Source organism: Lepidochelys kempii, chromosome 2 (genome assembly GCF_965140265.1).
Source record: "Lepidochelys kempii isolate rLepKem1 chromosome 2, rLepKem1.hap2, whole genome shotgun sequence".
NCBI lineage: Eukaryota > Metazoa > Chordata > Testudines > Cheloniidae > Lepidochelys > Lepidochelys kempii.
Window position 1 is genome coordinate 40,090,272 of NC_133257.1, and position 20,684 is coordinate 40,110,955.

At 40.0% G+C, this 20,684-nt stretch overlaps 1 protein-coding gene across 14 annotated transcripts in view; it reads right to left on the bottom strand.

Annotated features, from left to right (window-relative positions):
* Nucleotides 1-20,684, bottom strand: part of VPS13B (vacuolar protein sorting 13 homolog B) — a 921,287-nt gene that overhangs the window by 572,762 nt on the left and 327,841 nt on the right. For all 14 annotated transcript variants that reach the window (XM_073330465.1, XM_073330462.1, XM_073330464.1 and 11 more), the window contains exons 18-19: nt 12,598-12,732; nt 11,539-11,712 (exon numbers count right to left, since the gene is read on the bottom strand). In XM_073330465.1, coding sequence (XP_073186566.1) covers nt 11,539-11,712; nt 12,598-12,732 — 309 coding nt within the window. The remainder of the gene's footprint in view (nt 1-11,538; nt 11,713-12,597; nt 12,733-20,684) is intronic.

A 20,684-nucleotide genomic window follows, 5' to 3' on the forward strand; every position in this document is an offset into this window, starting at 1 on the left:
CAAAATATGAAAACATGCTGGATATAAGCGTCTTAAAGCTTACATAAAAAAGAAAAGGACTTTCCACAAACGTTGAAAAAATATGTTATTTGTCAAGAAAATTAAAAAAATGCAAAAGTCACCAGTGCTGGACACAATTCTGTGATACTGGAAGTAGAAGCCAGATGAATTGTGTTGACAGTTACTGGATGAATTTTCTTGTTTAGATGATGTGCCTCCAATACTCTATCATAGGGGTTGCCTTGAAAAATACACAACCAAGTCAAATTTGCAAGTCACAGTTGTATTGAACCCAGGAAATAAAACAGACTCTGAACCTGGTCAGAGAGCATCATGTTCACCTGCTTCTATACCCATCAGAGCAATCATGTCCTCCAGTGATTGGTCCTTTTACATTATTTGCTTGAGGAAAAACACACAAGGTAAGAAACTTTATAAAACAGAAACCTCTGAGAGACCAAGTAGCCTAAAGGAGGCAGCACTTCAAAGAGGAGATGGTGACATATTGCACAGAATATCTCCGGAGGACTTGATTGCGAAGGATGCAGTTTATCACTCAACGTGTCTTTCTTTCTACTTGAGCAAAACAAATCTTAAAGCAAAACCATCCAGTTACACAGCAACTATACAGTCACCTTATGACATTGCATTTTATTAGCTTACTGAAGAGACAGACAGTGATCTTATGCACAACAAGAAGGCTCTTCTCCCGTCCAAGCTGGAGAAGATATAAAGCCCTTCTTCCCTCAGATGTAGAAACTGAAAGCTATTCCAGTGGCAAAATTACAGGCAAAACAAGAAAACCACTATGGTTCTCCAATTTCATTCCATGCACAGCATGAACAAGACAAGTCTACCATTTTTCAGTACAGTGCAAACAACATGAAGCTGATGCTAATCCAAGTTGCTAAGTAATCTGAAGCATGAATTTAAGTAATCCAAATGTTTTGTGACTGTTCTTCTGGCAAGTGAGCCCGATGAAAAGCTTTCAAATGAACAAGTGGTTTTGTTTAATGGTGCTTCAATCCTTTCATCTGAAATAGCCAAAATGAAAGCCTCAGAATATTATCCCCAAAGCCGGTGATAGCAGTTTGCAGAGGTCAGCTACTTTTGTGCCCCAACTGGAGCAGGAGTTTGTGCTTTGGTTGACAGATAGAGAGCCATATAATTCACCGAGCTATGAGTATCATCCTTCAGAAGACATTCAAACAAGGTGCCTCTCAATTGCAGAGTGCATAGCATTTAAGAGTTCCAAAATTATCTCACCACTGGACATTTGCCTTGTGGCACTGCTACACCATGAGTTTGGGATTCACAAATTTAGTTGACATACTACAGCTACATGGATTCTGCATCAGTTATGATGAGCTGAGGTGGTTCATCACTAATGCTGCAAACACTGATGTAGAAAGACTCCAGGGCGGTGTGGTCATGCCGAACAGAACTGTACCACTTCATGCTGGTGGAAATCTCATCTATTACCAGAGAAAACTCTCCAGTCTCTACTTTGTATTTCTGATCTCCATTTTGAATAAGCAAAAATCACTCCACTCTGAGATGAACGCTGTGGACCCAGAGCACATGGATCCAACCTTAAAAGTTTCATATTTATTTATTATTTTCCCTTATTGCCAAACACTTCCTGAATAATACAAGCAAGGTAAGAGAAATGTCTATTTCCAACAAATGGCACAAAGAAAAGGCATTTCTCTTGCCACCGGGCTTTCCCCAACCAAAATTTCAATGTGCTGCTGCAAATAATAATAGTGTTAGTGCAGCTAAAAAAAAAAGGCACAAGATGATTTTTTTGCAATGGAAAGTGATAGGTAACCTACAGGAGTCATTACTAGCTCCCCCTATAATAATTGCACTGATCCAGTATATTCATTTTTTTCTTTATTCTTGTTAAAAAGTAGCAGTTTTTCCATTTTATTTGACACAATTCAGGAGCTTATTTAGCAAAAATTATACAAGAGTTTCTAAGTCACACAAAACACTAAAAGCTGCATTCCAGGCTGTCCTCTCCAGGGGAAAGACAGGCCACTGCAGAAACAGAGAGAAGAAAAAAAAAAAAAAGCTATGCTTCAGGAAACTGCAGTGTTATTTGATGGGAAAGGAGAGATCATTGAAATGAACTGCCTACCTGCTGTACAATACAACTCCCTATCCAGAATTAGATCATCTTCCTTACCAACTGTTGGGGTTATGCAGGTCTCTAGACATAATACTGATCTAGTTGTTACAGTACAACAGCACACCCCACCCTGATTTTATTCCCAGGAGATGGAGTCGCAATCATGGTGAGTAGAGTAACAAACTGTACTCAAGAAAGGGATTACTTCCCCCTTGGTACAAGTAGCAATTGCACACACAGCTTAAAAAATAAATTAAACAGAGGATTCTTAAATCTTACAAATAGACATTATTTTAAACATAAATCTACCATTGTTGCTAGCAAAGATATTTATTATTAAACTTTTTTTCTTTGGCATCCCCATCTGCTGTTCCTACCTGATCCAGCAATAAAATTTAAATAGTCAATTCGTTACATCACAAGTACCATGAATACAGACCATTACATCACAAATAGAGACCAGCAACTTAATTATGGGAGCTGGCAGGTAGAGAAAGAGCATAGTAACAAAGAAAATAACCTCTTTTCCACATACAATAGTACTAAAACAGAACCTTTATTCTCCAAGGTACAGCAAGGCACTGTGAGGGACTGGGACATGGGCAGCTTTGCCTAGTGGTCACAGCAGGAGTCAGGATACAGAGCTGAGGGTCAGAACCAGAGACAGAAGCCAGATGCCAGAGCGAGGAATTGGACCTGAAGGTCAGGACCAGTGTCAAGACGCCAAATGCTAGAGTCAAGGGTGAAGCTTGAGTCAGAGCCAGGAATTGGAGCTGAAGGTCAGAATCTGGTTACTCAGAGTCAAGGAAGGCAAGAGACAGTCTTCTACTCATCTCCCTTCCTAATCTGCACCAAGTTGTAAGCTCCAGGGAGGCCCAACTTTGTGAAGGCCTTGGTGGAGCAAAATTATTTTAAAAGCTCATTGATGAGGGGGAAAGGGTACCAGTTCTGGAGGGTGATCTTGTTTAGTGCTCTGTAGTCCACACAGGGCCACTGAGATCCATCCTCCTCCTTTACAATGAAAATCAGTGCCCCAGCTGGAGATGTGAATGGATTGATGGATGAAACCCTTTTGAAAGTTCTCTTGAAGGTAGCTCCAGAGTACCTCTAGCACAGGCTCAGTGAGACAATAGATGCGACTGAAAAGGATCTCTACTCCTAGCTGAAGGTTAATGGGGCAGTCATAACTGTGAGGGGGCAGGAAGGTGTCCGTATTCTTCTTAACAAACATGTTGACAAATACTTGGTATTCAACAGGTATCGCTGAAGTTGTTGGAAGCAGCACAGAGGATCCTGAAATTCCCTGTGAACTAATAGCCTCAAACTCAGGTTCTCAGAGAAGGCAGACCAAGTTGCAGAGGGCTTCTGTATCACATCTGAGTTTTGGGAGACAAGATTACCGACAGTGCAGGGAGTTGAAATGTACTGTGCCTGTGGGCCAACGGATATGAGGGTCTTGGGCAGTGAGCCAGAGCATGCCAAGGATAACTGGAGAGTGCAGGGCCTTGGATGAGTCTGAATTGGAAGGTTTCTCGACGACCCTGGAGGGTGGTGACCCAAAGGAACAGTCTGTTGGGTAACCAGACATGTTGAGAGAAGCGACTCGTCATCAGACTCCACCAAGTGCAAAGAGCTTTTACAGTGAATGGGCTTGTGCAATGTCCAAGTCCATGAAATTACTGGAGGTATTTGAATACACCAGTGCTTCCAGTGGACTTCAGTCATGGTGGAGTGTTGGAAGTTGGAAGGGGAATCAGAGATGTGTCAGGTTCTGGTTAGCCATTGCCACAGTACCAGCAGACATATATTGACGTTGTGTACTGGAGGGACAGGAAAAATACCAGCCCAACCCATACCCCTCTGTTGGGACTGGGACTTGGCATTTCCCAGCTCGGACTCAAGTCCGACCTTTGCAGGACAGCCTGATTTGATGTATCCAGACTCTGCACAGTATAGGCATAAGCCCACCATTTGGTTTCCATTTTTCTCAGCATCTGAAAGTCAGGGCTGGGCTTGGTCAATTTGCATGGGCTCAACCTGGAGGGACAAAGCTGGTGACTGGAGAGCTGAGGCCAGAGAAACCAGTGGGGCACAGGAGGCTAAGCTTTGCTCTTCACAGTGCTCTGTCAGACAGCTATCGATCCTTATTCATAGGTTCAATTAAATTGTCCAAGTCGGGTGGGGACTCCACCCACGCCAGCTCATCCTTGATTTTTTTTTGCTGAGGGTAGGCTGGAAGTGGTAATGCTGTCAGCCACATTCCACTTGGTATCTGTTACCAGGCTCTGAAATTCCATGGCCATTTGGCAATCAATTGGCACCTCCATCACAATGCTTCGAGTTCAGCCTGTGCTGCACATGTGTGGTTTGGATCATCAAAAATTGGCACCATGGCTTGCATATGGTTTTCAAACTAACCCAGAACAGGTTAGATTTCTCCAGGAGTGGGAAAGTCCAGATCAAAGCCTCCTCTGTTACCAAGTTGGTAAGTCCTACCCAGGCTTGATTGGTGGGAAATGCTCACAGTGCCAACAGAAGCTGACGCTGACTCAGGAATCCGTGGAATTTGCTGCAATCACCACTGTATTCACCTGGCAGTGGAATCTTTGGTTTGCAGGAAGCTGAAGCTGCAGCTTGCACCTGAAGGGCCACATTCTGCACCTGCGGAGTATACAGATTGTGTACACACCCCACTATCTCCAACAGGGTGGCGTTTGTCCTAGTGGGATCCATGTCGGCGGGGAAGGAGGCCCTTTTTCCCCTCGATGGTTCCTTTTAGGCTGCTCAAACTGTTATGGAGCAGAATGTGGGCAATCTTGCCTAATGGTGGGAACAGAAGCCAGGTGCTGAGAAAAAGGAGCTGAGGGTCAGAGCCAGTGTCAGAAGGCAGATGCCACAGCCGAAGGTCAAGCCATAGTCAGAGCCAGGAATTGGAGCCAAAGGTCAGATCCAGGTTACCTGGGGTCAGGGAAGGTTGGAGCAGGGCCAGAATTAAGTGCTGTTGCTGGGAAATATTTTTGAGCAGATAGCACCCTGCCACTGGCCTTAAGAACAAGTCTGTGGATCCTGTCAGCCAATCAGGCTGTTATGCCAATCAGGAGGTTCAATTCAGGCCCACCTGTGCTCAATAGACTGCCTGCGGTTAAGCTAGCAGAGAAGCAGGTTAGCTGCAGGCCTTGACTAAAGAACATAAGCACCTGGTGAATCAGGGTCACATACAATTACTAAAAAGTTATTAAAAACTGTTCTGTGTTTAAAGATTTTGTAATCAAGTTTACTCACATTATGCAAGTCACTTTTTTATGAGGAAGGAACAATTAACACACAAAGTCTCCACTTTCAAAAAACTATACACATGAGATATAGTACAATTACTCATCATGGATAATGTGTCTGTAGACAGCACTTTTCATTTACTAACAAATCTCAAATGCTTAAAATATACAGAATTGACAGCACACTCATTACCAGTAAAACATTCATTTTGGCAAGGTTTGTAACTTGGGAACTTTTCTAATTTTAGCCTCACACTCCAAGTATATTAACTGTTGTTGTCAACCCAATTTTGAAAACTACAGGCAATAGTTAATGGAACTCATCTTAGAATGTATAACTGCCTGAAATCTAATTTACCTTATCCTAACAAAAATACAATATAAACATTGTACTCTCAGGAACATATATTACCTGGTACCAGGATTTTTTTTAAAGGCAAAATAATGAGAATAAATTATATTTTAAAAGTAATTAAGAGGATAAAAATGCTTTGTGCTGCAACTGCAGAGTTCGCAAAAGACTGAGTCCTGGCAACTATCATAATCCTTTTGAAATTGTTGATATTAAGATTAAAGATCACTTTGTTCCTGTACTCCCACAACTAGTTGGTATGGTAAAGAGATCAGATCCATAGTTTTATATGTAACATCTTTAACATTTGCACTCCTTTCTGTGCATGTGATTAAATGTAACATTTTGAAATCCCAAAGTTCTGAGAAAAACATAAATCCTTGTCCACAGCTGCTGTTTGACTCTGGAAACATATGCATTTTCTTTTCAAGCATCTACCATCTAAAAATCCCAAAGGACCTGAACTGGAGAACACCTGCATCTCTTCATTTAGTTCCAATAACAGAGTCTAAACTTCAAAATTACAAAAATAGACGCTATGTTCAGCTGTAGTTACATTTTGCCCCTAATTCCTGTGAACAAAAATGCTAAGAGCATGAAATCATTCGGGCAAGCTCTGTCATCGAGAGGATAAGGTTTTTTGCACCAAAAGCCCAGTGGGAACATGACAGAAAACTGGCAACAATTATAGATAAAGTACATAGCAAAAGTCCTCAGGGATAGGAGAGGAAATGTAATAAGATAGATGGGTATAATTTTTACGCATTTGTGCCCAAACCACAAATGTGAATTGTCTTTATTCACTACAATATATAAGCAGTCTTACTTACTTGTCATGTCAAAAATATTTTAAAAGGTACTTCAAGCAGTTCATTGAGATTTTACTTTTTTTTAAAGACATACATCTAAATTTAAATTGAAAAATTTATAAAACATTGTTCTAACTTTAAAAAACTAACTTCAGCTAGAATTTACAATATTCCAGACCAGAGTGGTAAAATGGAAAAATAATTGCCATTGATAACTTCATTTTAACCCTTGGGCTTTAAAAAAAAAAAAAAAAAAAAAAAGCAAAATTGGATTTTAAGCCCACCCTTTCCTTTCCAATTGACCCTACTGAACAAAATTAACCTTTGCATAGTAGGAAAAATATCAAATAACATTGTTACTAGTGTTATAATTTATGACACTTTTGAAAATTTCAGTGCACTCTTTTTCATAGGATTTTTTTGGAAGCTGAGAAATATCCACACACTCAAATTACTCTGAAATTGAGTATTTATATTTTCAGAGATTTGTGAAATTATGCATATATTTCAAATACTTTTAAATAGCAGTATCTGAAAATGCTTGAAAGGAAAGTCACTTTAAGGAAAGGAAGGGAAAGAAAGGAAAGTCACTTTAAGTTAATGAGGCACTACCAATTCCTAATTAACATTTAAAATAGTTTGAAAATGTTTATTCTCCACTGTTAGTAATTCCCTCATAAAACTAGAAAAATCTTTTATCATCAATTTGGTCCTTGTTTACTAGATGCACTAATTTATATCAAATGAACCCAAAAGTAACACGATTGCTTTTGTTTACTTCCTTGCTTTACTAAGGTAGTATTCAATATTTAAGTTCAGTTCAAAGAAGATCATTTACTAATTATATTTATTTTATTGCCTTCTGATTTAAGTAATAAAAAGCATCTGTACAAAGGCTCTGAGTGCCTTGCCAATTATTTAAGAGTACAAAATAAAACAGTTTACCCCATCTTTTCAGTAGAAGCTCAAAATTCAACACAAAGGACTGGTCTACACTAATGTTATAAATTGATCTAAGTTACACTACTTCAGTCATAAGGAGACGCTCTATTGTCAATATAGCTTCCACTTCTTGTGGAGGTGGAGTACAGACATTGACGGGAGAGTACCCTCCCATCGACTTATCGTGTCTTCACCAGACACACTAAATCGACACCGCTGCATCCATCACAGTAGTGCCAATACTCCCATTCATCTTCAAAGTCCCCCATCCATCTTCAAACGCCAAGTGAAACTAATGGGCACCACACCTTGCTTTGAAAGTCAATATACCCAGGCTATTTCAGATAGGGGTAGAAGGGCATTATCAAATCTTATGTCCCTTAAAGAAAATCCTGCCAGTCATCCCCGCTCTATTATATCACATTATTATATGCTGTGATCTAGACAAAGGTGAGGGAGCACTAATGCTACAAAGATATTCATGGGACCAAAGACTATTAAAAAAAACCACTCACCAATCTATTGAAACAGATGAATGATTACAGAATTAAGAGTGTTAACATACAAAGTTACATTTAAGGGTCAGAACTGTTGTTAGTAAAATCACAATTAACTGTTATTTTTATATTAGAAAATACTTTGCTATCTGCACAAGGCAAACTGATACTGCTGTATCACACTTTTTTATAAACACACAAATGTAAAAAAAAAAACCACTATCAAAAGAATCAGCCCTTGTTAAGAAATTGTTAATACAAATGGGCTATTATGTATAATTTTTCCTTTTTCCTGTTAATGCTTTTGTAAAAGTCATTTTACCGAGATTCAGGTTTCTCTACCAGGTTACAATCACTGTAATTTAATATTAATTCTGTATTATCTTACTCCTCACACCATCACCTCATTAAGTTGAAAATAGATACAAAAATGTGAATGTAGGGTTTATTATTAATTAATTATTATCATTCACTTTTTGATGACATTTTTGGCATGTACTTCCAAATTAATATTACCTCTTTTTTTTAAACTGTGCAGAGTCTCCTCCTAGCAATTTATACCCCGTTTAAAGACAGTGTACCCACTCCACTAGTTGTGTATACCAGAAGTTGATTCCCAATCTAAATAGAGAATTACAGTATAACCCAGTCATCTCTCCTTACAGAAAACAATCCTTTCTGTACTATGACAAAACCTCCTGTCTACACCATAGGTGCAAAATTAAGTTAGTCATTCTTCCTTCACTCATACTTGCAACAGAAGGAACTGTAAGAACTTCATCTGCAAGGTATTTTCAATTTTCTTCCAAGATCTGGAAAATTGTCCTTTATTCTAATTAATCTCCCATGTTACTAGTTCCAATATAGGCCACTGAGAAATATATCTGTAATTAATCTATCTTTGGCCTTTCTGGTCATATTTCTTGCCTTGATTCCCAGAAGGGTAGCACAGCATCCTTTTTTTCTTTTTCTGGATCATATATTGTCTGGTCCATGTTCTTCACTATCAAATTACCAGTAGAGAACAATTGTTTCTATTTCTCCTCTCATAGGAACTTTTCCATTCTTCTTCTAAATTGGTTGCATCATAATCTTTCAATACCCTCTTCATTTTCCATATCCATCCCAATGTAGTTTAAACCTATTATAGCTCTCAAACTATCCAATTTAGCTTTAATGGTTTCTGTTCATGGTTTCAGATGATGCTCACAATACCCTTTGTACACTCATAAATGGAAAACAAATACTTTGTGCGTATGTAGCTGTCATGGCCTTCATTCAAAAAAAGGAAAGGAAAGGATAGAAAATTGTCCATTTTCAGCATTGCACATTCTTTAGCAGCCATTCAATTTTATAGATTCATGGATTCCAAGGCCAGTATGGACTATTGTGATCATCTATTCTGACCTCCCGTATAACGCAAGCCACAGAACTTCTCCAAAATATTTCCTAGAGCATATCTTTTAGAAAAACACTCAATCCTGATTTTAAAATTGCCAGTGATGGACTATCCATCACAACGCTTGGTAAAAAGTTCCAATGGTTAATTACCCTCATAGTTAAAATGTTATCTTATTGCCATCTGAATTAGTCTAGCTTCAACTTCGAGCTATTGGATTGTGTTATCCCTTTCTCTGCTAGATTGAATAGCCTATTATCAAACATTTGTTCCTCATGTAAGTACTTATAAACTGTGATCAAGTCACCCCTTAATCTTCTCTTTGTTAAACTAAACAGATTGAACTCCTTGAGTCTATTGCTGCAAAGCATGTTTTCTAATCCTTCAGTGATTCTTGTGGCTCTTCTCTGAAACTCTCCCATTTGCTAAGAAAAACTAGTTACTTGATTTATGGCATTTTAAACTCACACATCTGTTAATTATTCACCTACATGATACTCACTGTAACTCCTTATTAGGACTTATTTTGTTGCTGCCTCACTTTAACTGGCCTCTCAGTGTCCATGTACATAAATCTGGCCCTATATTTGTTTTTTGTTTTTAATTCTCTCAAACATGCTCTTCCAAAAATCAATTAAATTTGTTTTTAAAATCTCAAATATTAAATGGTACTACTTTTAAGGTAACCTAAAATATATTTAAACACTCTAAATAATAATAATTATAATTTATATAGTGATGGTAGGTATATACAGTCCTTTAAAATGAGTCATATGATCTAGTCAAACACAAGATCCTTGAACTGAGACACTTACGAAGAAACGACAGAAAAGGTACAAAACGATACAAATGTTATGAACAAGTGCCATGAACAGTTAGTGGTGTGCAGTGATTGAAGTTAGAAAACTGCTGAGAAATAGGTAGACGTTCAGAAGCTTTTCCAAGGAAGGAAAAGGGGATGTTTGAAAGTTAATGGCTCCAAGCACTTGTTCATTGCACTACTTGAACTACCTAACATAATCATCATAAAAATCCTGCTATAAATATTTGAAACCTGACTGGGCAGAGCTTTAATACAAAGACAATTTAGTGAAGACAAAACAGAAAACAAAACAAAAAAAAACAGACTACATACAGCACACATAGGACAAGATATTCAAAGGGATCCTAGTATAGCTTCCATGTGTACTTTGTGCTCTCAGAAGTTTATTTTTGTTTTGCAGTGCTTTGTGCAAAGTTAATTTTATGGTTTCCCTGGTACAATCAGTATATTTGTCAGCTTCCTATATTCTTTAAAACAGTGTCAAGGGTTACAACATCATTTTAAAAATAGGAAAATATGATGACTACATCAGCACATATTAGCAGGGGGATGTAAGACCAAATACGGTACCTGAAACGTCTTTTATATAATTGTTTTTAACTAACTGGATTTCAAATTTCCAAAGTCCATTTACACAGACCACCAGTGGCCAATCTTTTGTTTAAATACCACAGAATTCATGAGAATGCTACATGAATGCTCATACCTACACAGGCATTACCAAATCTTCCAAACCAGCAACTTCCTTCAACTCCTATACAAGCTATTCAGAAACTCTAAACTTGCTTACCATTTAAATCCACAGCACTGTAGCAAGATAGATGAGGCTAAATGTATGGTTTCCAAACTGTTTCCAAAATTGTCACTTTTTACTATGTGGATTAACAAATTTTTAATGGCAATTATTTATGCTACAGATTTACATCAGCCATTTTGAATCCAGTGTCAACTCAGGAACTAACTTGTTGCTTTTGTATATGAAACCCTAGTTAGATAAGAAACTGGAATAAAATTAACATCTACAACATGGATTTTGTCAAACTAAAAAAAAAAAGTAGGCAGAAGACAGTATATAATTTTTTCAAAAAGCAAACAAAGTCAATTAGGAATGCACTATCTAAGAGAATATATATTACAATGGTGTGTTTTGTTTTTAAGTTTCAGAGTGAACTAGAGTGAAGTTATAATATGTGCAGTATGTGAAACTCTGGGCATTTGGCACATTTTATATCAAATCCCCCTTTCAAAAACTACATTGGATATGAAAATGTAATGTGATACCAGCTTAACAAGAGTTTTGCACTTACCAGAATTATGGCAGTAGTCCATATACTGTGGACTCTGGATTGTAAAGGCTACCATATCTGGAGCTAAGAGAGATTCTGGCTTTCTACTTTCATTGAGCCATTTGCTGCTGTGTAGGTCTCTGGTGTCAGAAGGGCCTTGAATTAAAGGAATCAGCTTCTCTTTTCCACCATCACCTAAATAAAGATTAAACTCTTTACACCTTTTCTTACAAGATAATTCAACACTAACTTTCACTAGCCTCAGCAGGACAGCTATTAAATACATAAGTATAGAACAAAGTGACAAAATACAAAGAATGAACAGCATTTATAAACTTGTTAGTAGTAAAGAACTTCCTTGTAAAGTTATTTTGCAAATGTTTTTATATGCAGAAGAATTTAAATTAAAATTTAATTTAAAATAATGTTCCCAGATAAACCAATCAAGTCTCATTAAATAATTTGTAAATTACTATCTCCTGACTAATAAAACACTCACTTATCTCAACAATCACCTGGGAATTCCTAAATCACATTTAATTATAATTACTATGTTGAAAAAGCTCTAAACACTGACTACATATGGTATTTGTATGGGTTGAAAATTTTTACTGTATATACATCTCTTCACTAGAAGCAGTAAAGATTCATTACATCACAAAACCTCTGAAAAACTCCACAACTGAAAATTTTACTTGTGTCTTTTTTGAAAACGATGGGACAGATTTTAAAAAAATCATAATATACATTCATAATTAGTGAGGCAAAACACAAAACACAAATGTACTGTATCATTTGAAAATCCAGGTTTTCATATCAATTTTCTTCAATGTTGTTAGACTCTGTTTTTTTAGTTCAAAATCCAACAGGTTTTAATTTTATCTATTTGTCATCAAAATTGAATTTACTATAGTCATGGTGTATCATCTTGGCACAATTAAAAAAAAGAGAATACAAAAAAACCCTCTCTGATTCATAGGAACAATGAGTAAATTCTTGTTTCAGTAACTCTCCTTGTAAAAAGCAAGGCCAATTCTCCTATACAGGCAATAAAGTTTTACATGGTCCAGCTGCACATACCTGGGGCTTTGGCACAAATTTTTATTGATCCCACGGTCCCAGAGGCACATTTGACCAATGATGTGCTGCAGTACTTCAATTCAACATTCTGGACTGAGCCCTCAAGAGTTGGCATGGGATTCTTAGATTTCACACCTAATAAAAGAAAACTGCAAATGTACTAGCCTGTTGAATTTAAATATTTTTATATTCCTTCACCAAGGTATTTAAACTTAATTATACTTTAATTATCCACGTTAGATGTTCTTATAGCATTTTTGTTGCTATTCATAGCTGACTTTGTGAAGTGAGAGAATATTGTTATATACTTTTATACATATACATATAATAATGCACAAAATATTTATTTGTTCTTATTTTTATACACATATGGCAACTTACAACTTTTAGAATAAATATGTATATACACAAATCCATACAATTTTGTTTAATTTTATAACTGAGCCATGACACTTCAACTGCTCTCTATCAACATTTTTGTTATAATCCTTTAATTTGAAGATCTCAAATGACTAAATTTTCAGATGACACTTAGAAAACAGGGTTTCATTCAGTAGCAACATCAAAACATTAAATACGTGCAGCTGAGTAGCACAGCAGGTTAGTGCACTTGCCATTTCACTACGGAAACCAGAGTTCAAACCTTGCCTTAGGTCACACGTCAAATACGTATGGTGGTCTCTTCTTAGCCCCCATTTGTGCACACAGAAAGCTAAAACACAGTTTGGAACAAATCGGTGCTATTGGCAATCTCTTCTGAAGAGATGCCTAGAACTGTAACAGCAGGGGATATTGCAGGTCAGGACTTAGGTACATTGGCAGAGTTCTATGGGGAAGCTGACAACACCACCCACCCACACCAGCTCAAGTCAGCTCTATTATTCCATAGACTTTCACCATCAGAAAAACTACATTTACTTACAAATTATAAAAAAATTAGTTTGACACTTGTAAAGAGCATGAGGCGGGGGAGAAATTGAAGTACGATTTTATAAATGAATATTTCCCTACACAGAACTGATACTGAATTCAAAAATTAGATTTGACAAGCATTTTGTTCATTATGCAAGCATTAGCCTAATATGGGGATCATTTCTGTGCATAGCTAACACAGTATTTCTGCCAGAATCCATATTTATACAAAGAAACTATTATGATCCATCAGGCAAAAATACTTCCAAAAAAAAAAAAAGGCACTTTTATATTTTCATGATAGATGGACACAGTAGGGCAACTGGATAAATATATATTTTAAGTCCCCTAAATACTTAACCAATTATATTTTCTTGCATTGGCTCTCAAAGACACTTGCATTAAAGATTATTCTTTTGATTATTTTAAGTAAACAGGAAAAAAAACATACCCAGCACTTAATTTACAAAATGACAATAGTCAGAAAATTCAAAATTAAATCTGAAACTCTGTGATTAGTACATTTCATTGTCTAAATATTAGAGCACATTCAGTCAGACTTGTATAATCACTTGCTGCTCAGAGTCCTTTGCAACATACCTGTACCATGGAATAAACTAAAAATTAAATTACACAAGTAATCCCTCTACAGTCAATTAACACAATCACGTGAATGGCAACAGTGAATTCCAAATGAACCTATTAGGGCTTTCACACAATGACAACTCATGTAAGGGTTGCAGTATTGGGGAAAACTTTGGGAGTATTATTTAAATTAGGAGCTATGGGGAAAAGTGGAGAGTACCAAAGTACCTTATTTCAGAGTGGTAGCCGTGTTAGTCTATATCAGCAAAAAAAACCGAGGAGTACTTGTGGCACCTTAGAGACTAACAAATTTATTTGGGCATAAGCTTTCGTGGGCTAGAACCCACTTCATCAGATGCATGGAGTGGAAAATACAGTAGCAGGTATAAATACACAGCACATGAAAAGATGGGAGTTGCCATATCCAGTGGAAGGTCAGTCTAACAAGACAATTCAATTAACAGTAGGATACCAAGGGAGGAAAAATCACTTTTGTAGTGGTAACGAGAGTGGCCCATTTCAAACAGTTGACAAGAAGGTGTGAGTAACAGTAGGGGGTTATTAGTATGGGGGAAATTAGGTTTTGTAATGACCTAACCACTCCCAGTCTTTATTCACGCCTAATTTGATGGTGTCCAGTTTGTAAATTAATTCCAGTGCAGTTTCACATTGGAGTCTGTTTTTGAAGTATTTTTTGTTGAAGAATTGCCACTATTAGATCTGTTATTGAGTGACCAGGGAGATTGAAGTGTTCTCCTACTGGTTTTTGAATGTTCTGATGTCAGATTTGTGTCCATTTATTCTTTTGCGTAGTCCTTTATGTAAAGCAATTAAATTTGCTAAGGACAGCTTATGTACAAATGAAGTTAAGAATCACAGAATCATAGATTTTAAGGTCAGAAGGGACCATTATGATATAATATAGGTATAGATATATATAGAGATATATAGAGAGAGCAAAAATTATAATATCACAGAATAAACTGTAGTGGGTCAAATAATTAGTACTTCTAGTCAAGTAGACACCAATACATGATATGAATATAGAAATTGCTTTTGTGATAAATAGGGTAGCTCCATTTTATGGACATCCACAGCCAGTTAGCTATAAAACCCCTGTTAGTAGCTGTTCTCTACTTGGTTTACCTGTAAAGGGTTAAAAAAGCCCATAGGTAAAAGGAAGGGAGTGGGCACCCGACCAAAAGAGCCAATAGGAGGGCTAGAACATTTTAAAATTGGGGAAAAACTTTCCCTTTCTCTGTCTGTCTGTTGTTCTCCAAAGAGAGGAGACACAGAGCAGCAATGCTGTAAGAAGCTTTAAACCAGGTATGAAAAATCATCAAATCATACCTTGAACCTACTTATCTGAAAACCCAGATATGTAAGTAGATCAGGGAATGCGTAGGAAGATGTGATTAGGTTTATCTCTTTTATTTCTGTATGGCTTGTGAACTCCTCTGTGCTAACCCCAGGTGCTTTTGTTTTGCTTGTAACCTTTAAGCTGGACCTCAAGAAAACCATTCTTGATTCTTAATTATTATATTTCCTCTTTTTAAATTTAGCAATAGCCTAAGTATTTCTTTCTTTTTGTTTTTAATAAAATTTACCTTTTTTAAGAACAGGATTTTTGTGTGTGTGTGTTCTAAGAGGTTTTGTGCATATGTGGTTTAATTAGCTGGTGGCAACAGCTGATTTCCTTTGTTTTCTTCCTCAGCTCTTCCCTGGTGGGGGGTGGGGAAAGGGCTTGAGGGTACCCCACAGAAAGGAATTCCCAAGTGCTCCTTCCTGGGTTCTCAAAAGGGTGTGTCTGTTTTTTGCACTTGGGTGGTGGCAGCATCTACCCATCCAAGATCAGAGAGAAGCTGTAACCTTGGGAGTTTAATTCCAGTCTGGAGTGGCCAGTATTAATTTTTAGAATCCTTATGGGCCCCACCTTCTGCACTCAAAGTGCCAGAGTGGGAAATCAGCCTTGACAGCTATCTATCTATCTTAGGTACTTATGTGGCTCCCACTGTACTATCTAAGTGCCTCACAATCTTGTAACATGCATCCCACAAGATCTTTGTGAGGTAGGGAAGTACTCATATTTCCATTTTAAAGATGGTGAATTGGGGCATAGAGAGACTGAGTGACTCATCCAATATTATATAGGAAGCCTGGGGAAGAGCTAATAACTTAAACTAGGTCCCCCAAGTCCCAATCACCCTAGCCACTGGACCATCCTTCCTCTGCAATATTAGATCAAATTAGTGGTCCATCTGGTCCAGTACCAAACTCTTCAGAGAAAAGTTCAAGAAAACCTATAGCAGACAATGATGACACCACCTCTGTCACAATCTGGCCCCATCCTGCTCTCTGGACGGACCCCAGTCTGTTGTGACTGAATCCAACCACTAAGCCCCATGTGCTTCTAAATCGTTTTGGGTCTGGATAATGACTGATCACTGATCCTGGCTCTGGGTCTCCCTAGCTCTGGGTTTTTCCCAGAGGCAGATTCTGTGTCTGACAACCTTCTTGGGCAGTGGGACCCTACAATCTAGCCACCAAGACCACAGAACCAGTGCCAAAAGCTTCCCAAGTGCCCAGATGCTTGGACCCATTCCCCCACCCCTACCCCCAGGAGTTTGTCTGGCTGTGGGAGCTCTGGTTTCTTAGTGCCACAGTCACTGGGTGAGCCATGCCTTACACACTGTTTAATCCGATGAGTGCCAGGTCTGGCTTTCTACACCTCACTCTGAATTGAACCACATGGTCTAACCACGCTTAGATTGGATCTCTGGGCTGCAGTCCCCTGTTTACCAACCATGTTAATCTGACAGGTCTGGCACCTGTAAACCTTCGTTCTCCAGGCACTTGTGGCAGCAGCTGATTACAGTGACACAAAAACAGCATCACTAAATAAAAGTAGCATTTAATTGCCAAAGGAAACATAGCATTTAGGAAAATGGATTAACACAACAAAAAGTCCTATATGCCCATTTCCTTACCTAAACTTAACATTTGGGTTGGGAGACCCACCCCGTTTGCTACAGTCCCTGTGTCTCTCTTTGTCTGTGAGTATCAGGCCAAGTCTACACTTACAGCAGAGTACAGGCACTACACATGTAGGCAGGCTGTTTCCACACTTGTCACAGTGATGTTCAGCTACACACCTCAGGGAAAGGCTCTGGTAGCTCCCCACTGCCAGAGCCTTTCACTATGGTGAAGAAAAGCTTTGGTTGGGGGTGGCAGTGGGATGCTACACTGCTAACAATAGCAACGTTGACATGGGAGGCACTGCTTGGGCATGTAGAGAGCTGTCTCAGGTATACATCCTAAGGGTTCAAGCATGTAGGGCACTCTTGTGTAGTTTACTCACCTAAGCAGTGTCTTACTGTCTACACTACTATTTATACCCATGCTAGTTGCATGTATAGTGTCTGTACTCTACACATCACTGTAAGTGATGAGAGGAAAGTGATCAGGAACAGCCAGCATGGATTCACCAAGGGAAGGTCATGCCTGACTAATCTAATCGCCTTTTATGATGAGATTACTGGTTGTGTGGATGAAGGGAAAGCAGTGGATGTATTGTTTCTTGACTTTAGCAAAGCTTTTGACACAGTCTCCCACAGTATTCTTGTCAGCAAGTTAAGGAAGTATGGGCTGGATGAATGCACTACAAGGTGGGTAGAAAGCTGGCTAGATTGTCGGGCTCAACGGGTAGTGATCAATGGCTCCATATCTAGTTGGCAGCCGGTATCAAGTGGAGTACCCCAAGGGTCGGTCCTGGGGCCGGTTTTGTTCAATATCTTCATAAATGATCTGGAGGATGGTGTGGATTGCACTCTCAGCAAATTTGCGGATGATACTAAACTGGGAGGAGTGGTAGATATGCTGGAGGGCAGGGATAGGATACAGAAAGACCTAGACAAATGGGAGGATTGGGCCAAAAGAAATCTGATGAGGTTCAATAAGGATAAGTGCAGGGTCCTGCACTTAGGACGGAAGAACCCAATGCACAGCTACAGACTAGGGACCGAATGGCTAGGCAGCAGTTCTGCGGAAAAGGACCTAGGGGTGACAGTGGACGAGAAGCTGGATATGAGTCAGCAGTGTGCCCTTGTTGCCAAGAAGGCCAATGGCATTTTGGGATGTATAAGTAGGGGCATAGCGAGCAGATTGAGGGACATGATCGTTCCCCTCTATTCGACATTGGTGAGGCCTCATCTGGAGTACTGTGTCCAGTTTTGGGCCCCACACTACAAGAAGGATGTGGAGAAATTGGAGAGAGTCCAGCGAAGGGCAACAAAAATGATTAGGGGACTGGAACACATGAGTTATGAGGAGAGGCTGAGGGAGCTGGGATTGTTTAGCCTGCAGAAGAGAAGAATGAGGGGGGATTTGATAGCTGCTTTCAACTACCTGAAAGGGGGTTCCAAAGAGGATGGCTCTAGACTGTTCTCAATGGTACCAGATGACAGAACGAGGAGTAATGGTCTCAAGTTGCAGTGGGGGAGGTTTAGATTGGATATTAGGAAAAACTTTTTCACTAAGAGGGTGGTGAAACACTGGAATGCGTTACCTAGGGAGGTGGTAGAATCTCCTTCCTTAGAGGTTTTTAAGGTCAGGCTTGACAAAGCCCTGGCTGGGATGATTTAACTGGGAATTGGTCCTGCTTTGAGCAGGGGGTTGGACTAGATGACCTTCTGGGGTCCCTTCCAACCCTGATAGTCTATGATTCTATGATTCTAAGTGTATACTAGCCTCAGTCAGTTTGGGTGTCCGCCTCAGATTGATAACAACCAACTCCCTTATCCTTGTTCCTGAGGCTAGCATCTTTCAGGTTTAGGATCCCTTTGATCCTAGATTTTAGTTTGGGAAGAATACGTTACCTGACTAGCTAGAGCTAGTCAGGAGTTATCTTCAAATCAGAAGCTTCTCATATTTTTTCCCCAGTGAGCCTTATCTTAGTCATTGTCTAGTCTTTCCTGACAGTTTCACCTTTAGCAGCCTCCTTTGATTTAACGCTTTGCAGTCAGGCAGGTTAATATCAAACTGATAACCAGAAGACATATGATATTTATAAAAAATATTCTACAGCTCCCACATTCTCCACACCTTGATACTTCCTTCAGGGAGAACATGGCAATAAAGCAATAATACAAGCTTAGCAGAAGAATTTCTTAACCACAAACACTTTTTAAAAGCACAAGAGTTACAAATCCATAGAAAACAACAAACAATCCTGATAGCAATCCCCATGGTCTGATCTCACCTCATCTGAGAGGCCTGGTTCTAATCAGCATCCTTAGGTAAGGCAGAGTGTCTCTTGTCTTTGCTTCTTTCCACTCTGTAACCTTTACAGCCCACTCTCCTCTAGAATACGGACTAAAACCCAGAATTCTTAAAACCCCAAATGTCTCTGCCATTTAGCAAATACCTGTGAAACCCACTTTGACAGTGTGTATCCTAACTCCCTAGTGTCTGGTCCACAAAGAGAGAGCCTACTACATATAACAGTTACTCGGTCAGCTCAAGTGGTAAAGGTCTGCATGTAGGTCTAAAGGTTCTAAGCTTCTTAATGACCAATGTGAGCCAGTAATTTCTATTTTTTCAGGTTTTTTTTTTTAACATTAAAAAAACCTTACATTAAAAGAACTATAAGCAGTGGTGAGATGGAGCCGGTTCCCACCGGTTCACTAGAACCGGTTGTTAAATTTAGAAGCCCTTTTAGAACCTTTGTTCCGCGAGGAACAACCGGCTCTAAAAGGGCTTCTAAATTTAACCGGCCAAAAGTGGCGCCTTAGGCGCCGACTCCATGGGTGCTCCATGCAGAGCACCCACCAGCAGCTCCCCACCCCGCCCCTGGCCCCAGCTCACCTCACCTCCGCCTCCTCCCCTGAACGTGCCACCCCGCCCTGCTTCTCTGCCCCCCGCAGGCTTCCCGTAAGTCAGCTGTTTGCGCCGGAAGCTGGGGCGGGCTGAGAAGCAGGCAGCGGCTTCGCACTCAGGCCCAGGGAGGCAGAGATGAGCTGGGGCGGGGGGCGCGAGGAGGGCCACCCGCGCCGCAGCAGGTAACCCTGGCGGGGGGGGCACTCAGGGGAACCGCTCCTGCCCCAGCTCGCCTCCGCCACCCTCGGCCTGAGTGTGAAGCCACCGCTGCCTGCTTCTCAGCCCTCCCAGGCTTCCCGCCAAGCAGCTGATTCGCGGGAAGCCCGGGGAGGGGGCGGAGAAGCAGAGTGGGGCGGTGCGTTCAGGGGAGGAGGCGGAGAAGCAGAGCGGAAGTGATCTGGGGCTGGGCGCAGGGTGGGGAGCTGCTGGTGGGTGCTCTGCACCCATCAAATTTTTCCTGTGGGTGCTCTAACCCCGGAGCACCCAGGGAGTCTGAGCCTAAGGCACCACTTTTGATGTGATCAGTGGTGGGAGTGGCCGCTTCCCCTGCTCCACCCCTAGCTATGCTCCTCTGCCCCTAGGAGCCAGAGGGAGCTGCCGGACGCTTCCTGGGAGCTGCCCCAGGTAAGCACCACCGGGACTCCCCACCTCGCCCCCCAGCAGGTTCCTCTGGCTCTTGGGGGGGGGGGAGGATGGCACCCACTACAGTGGCCCAC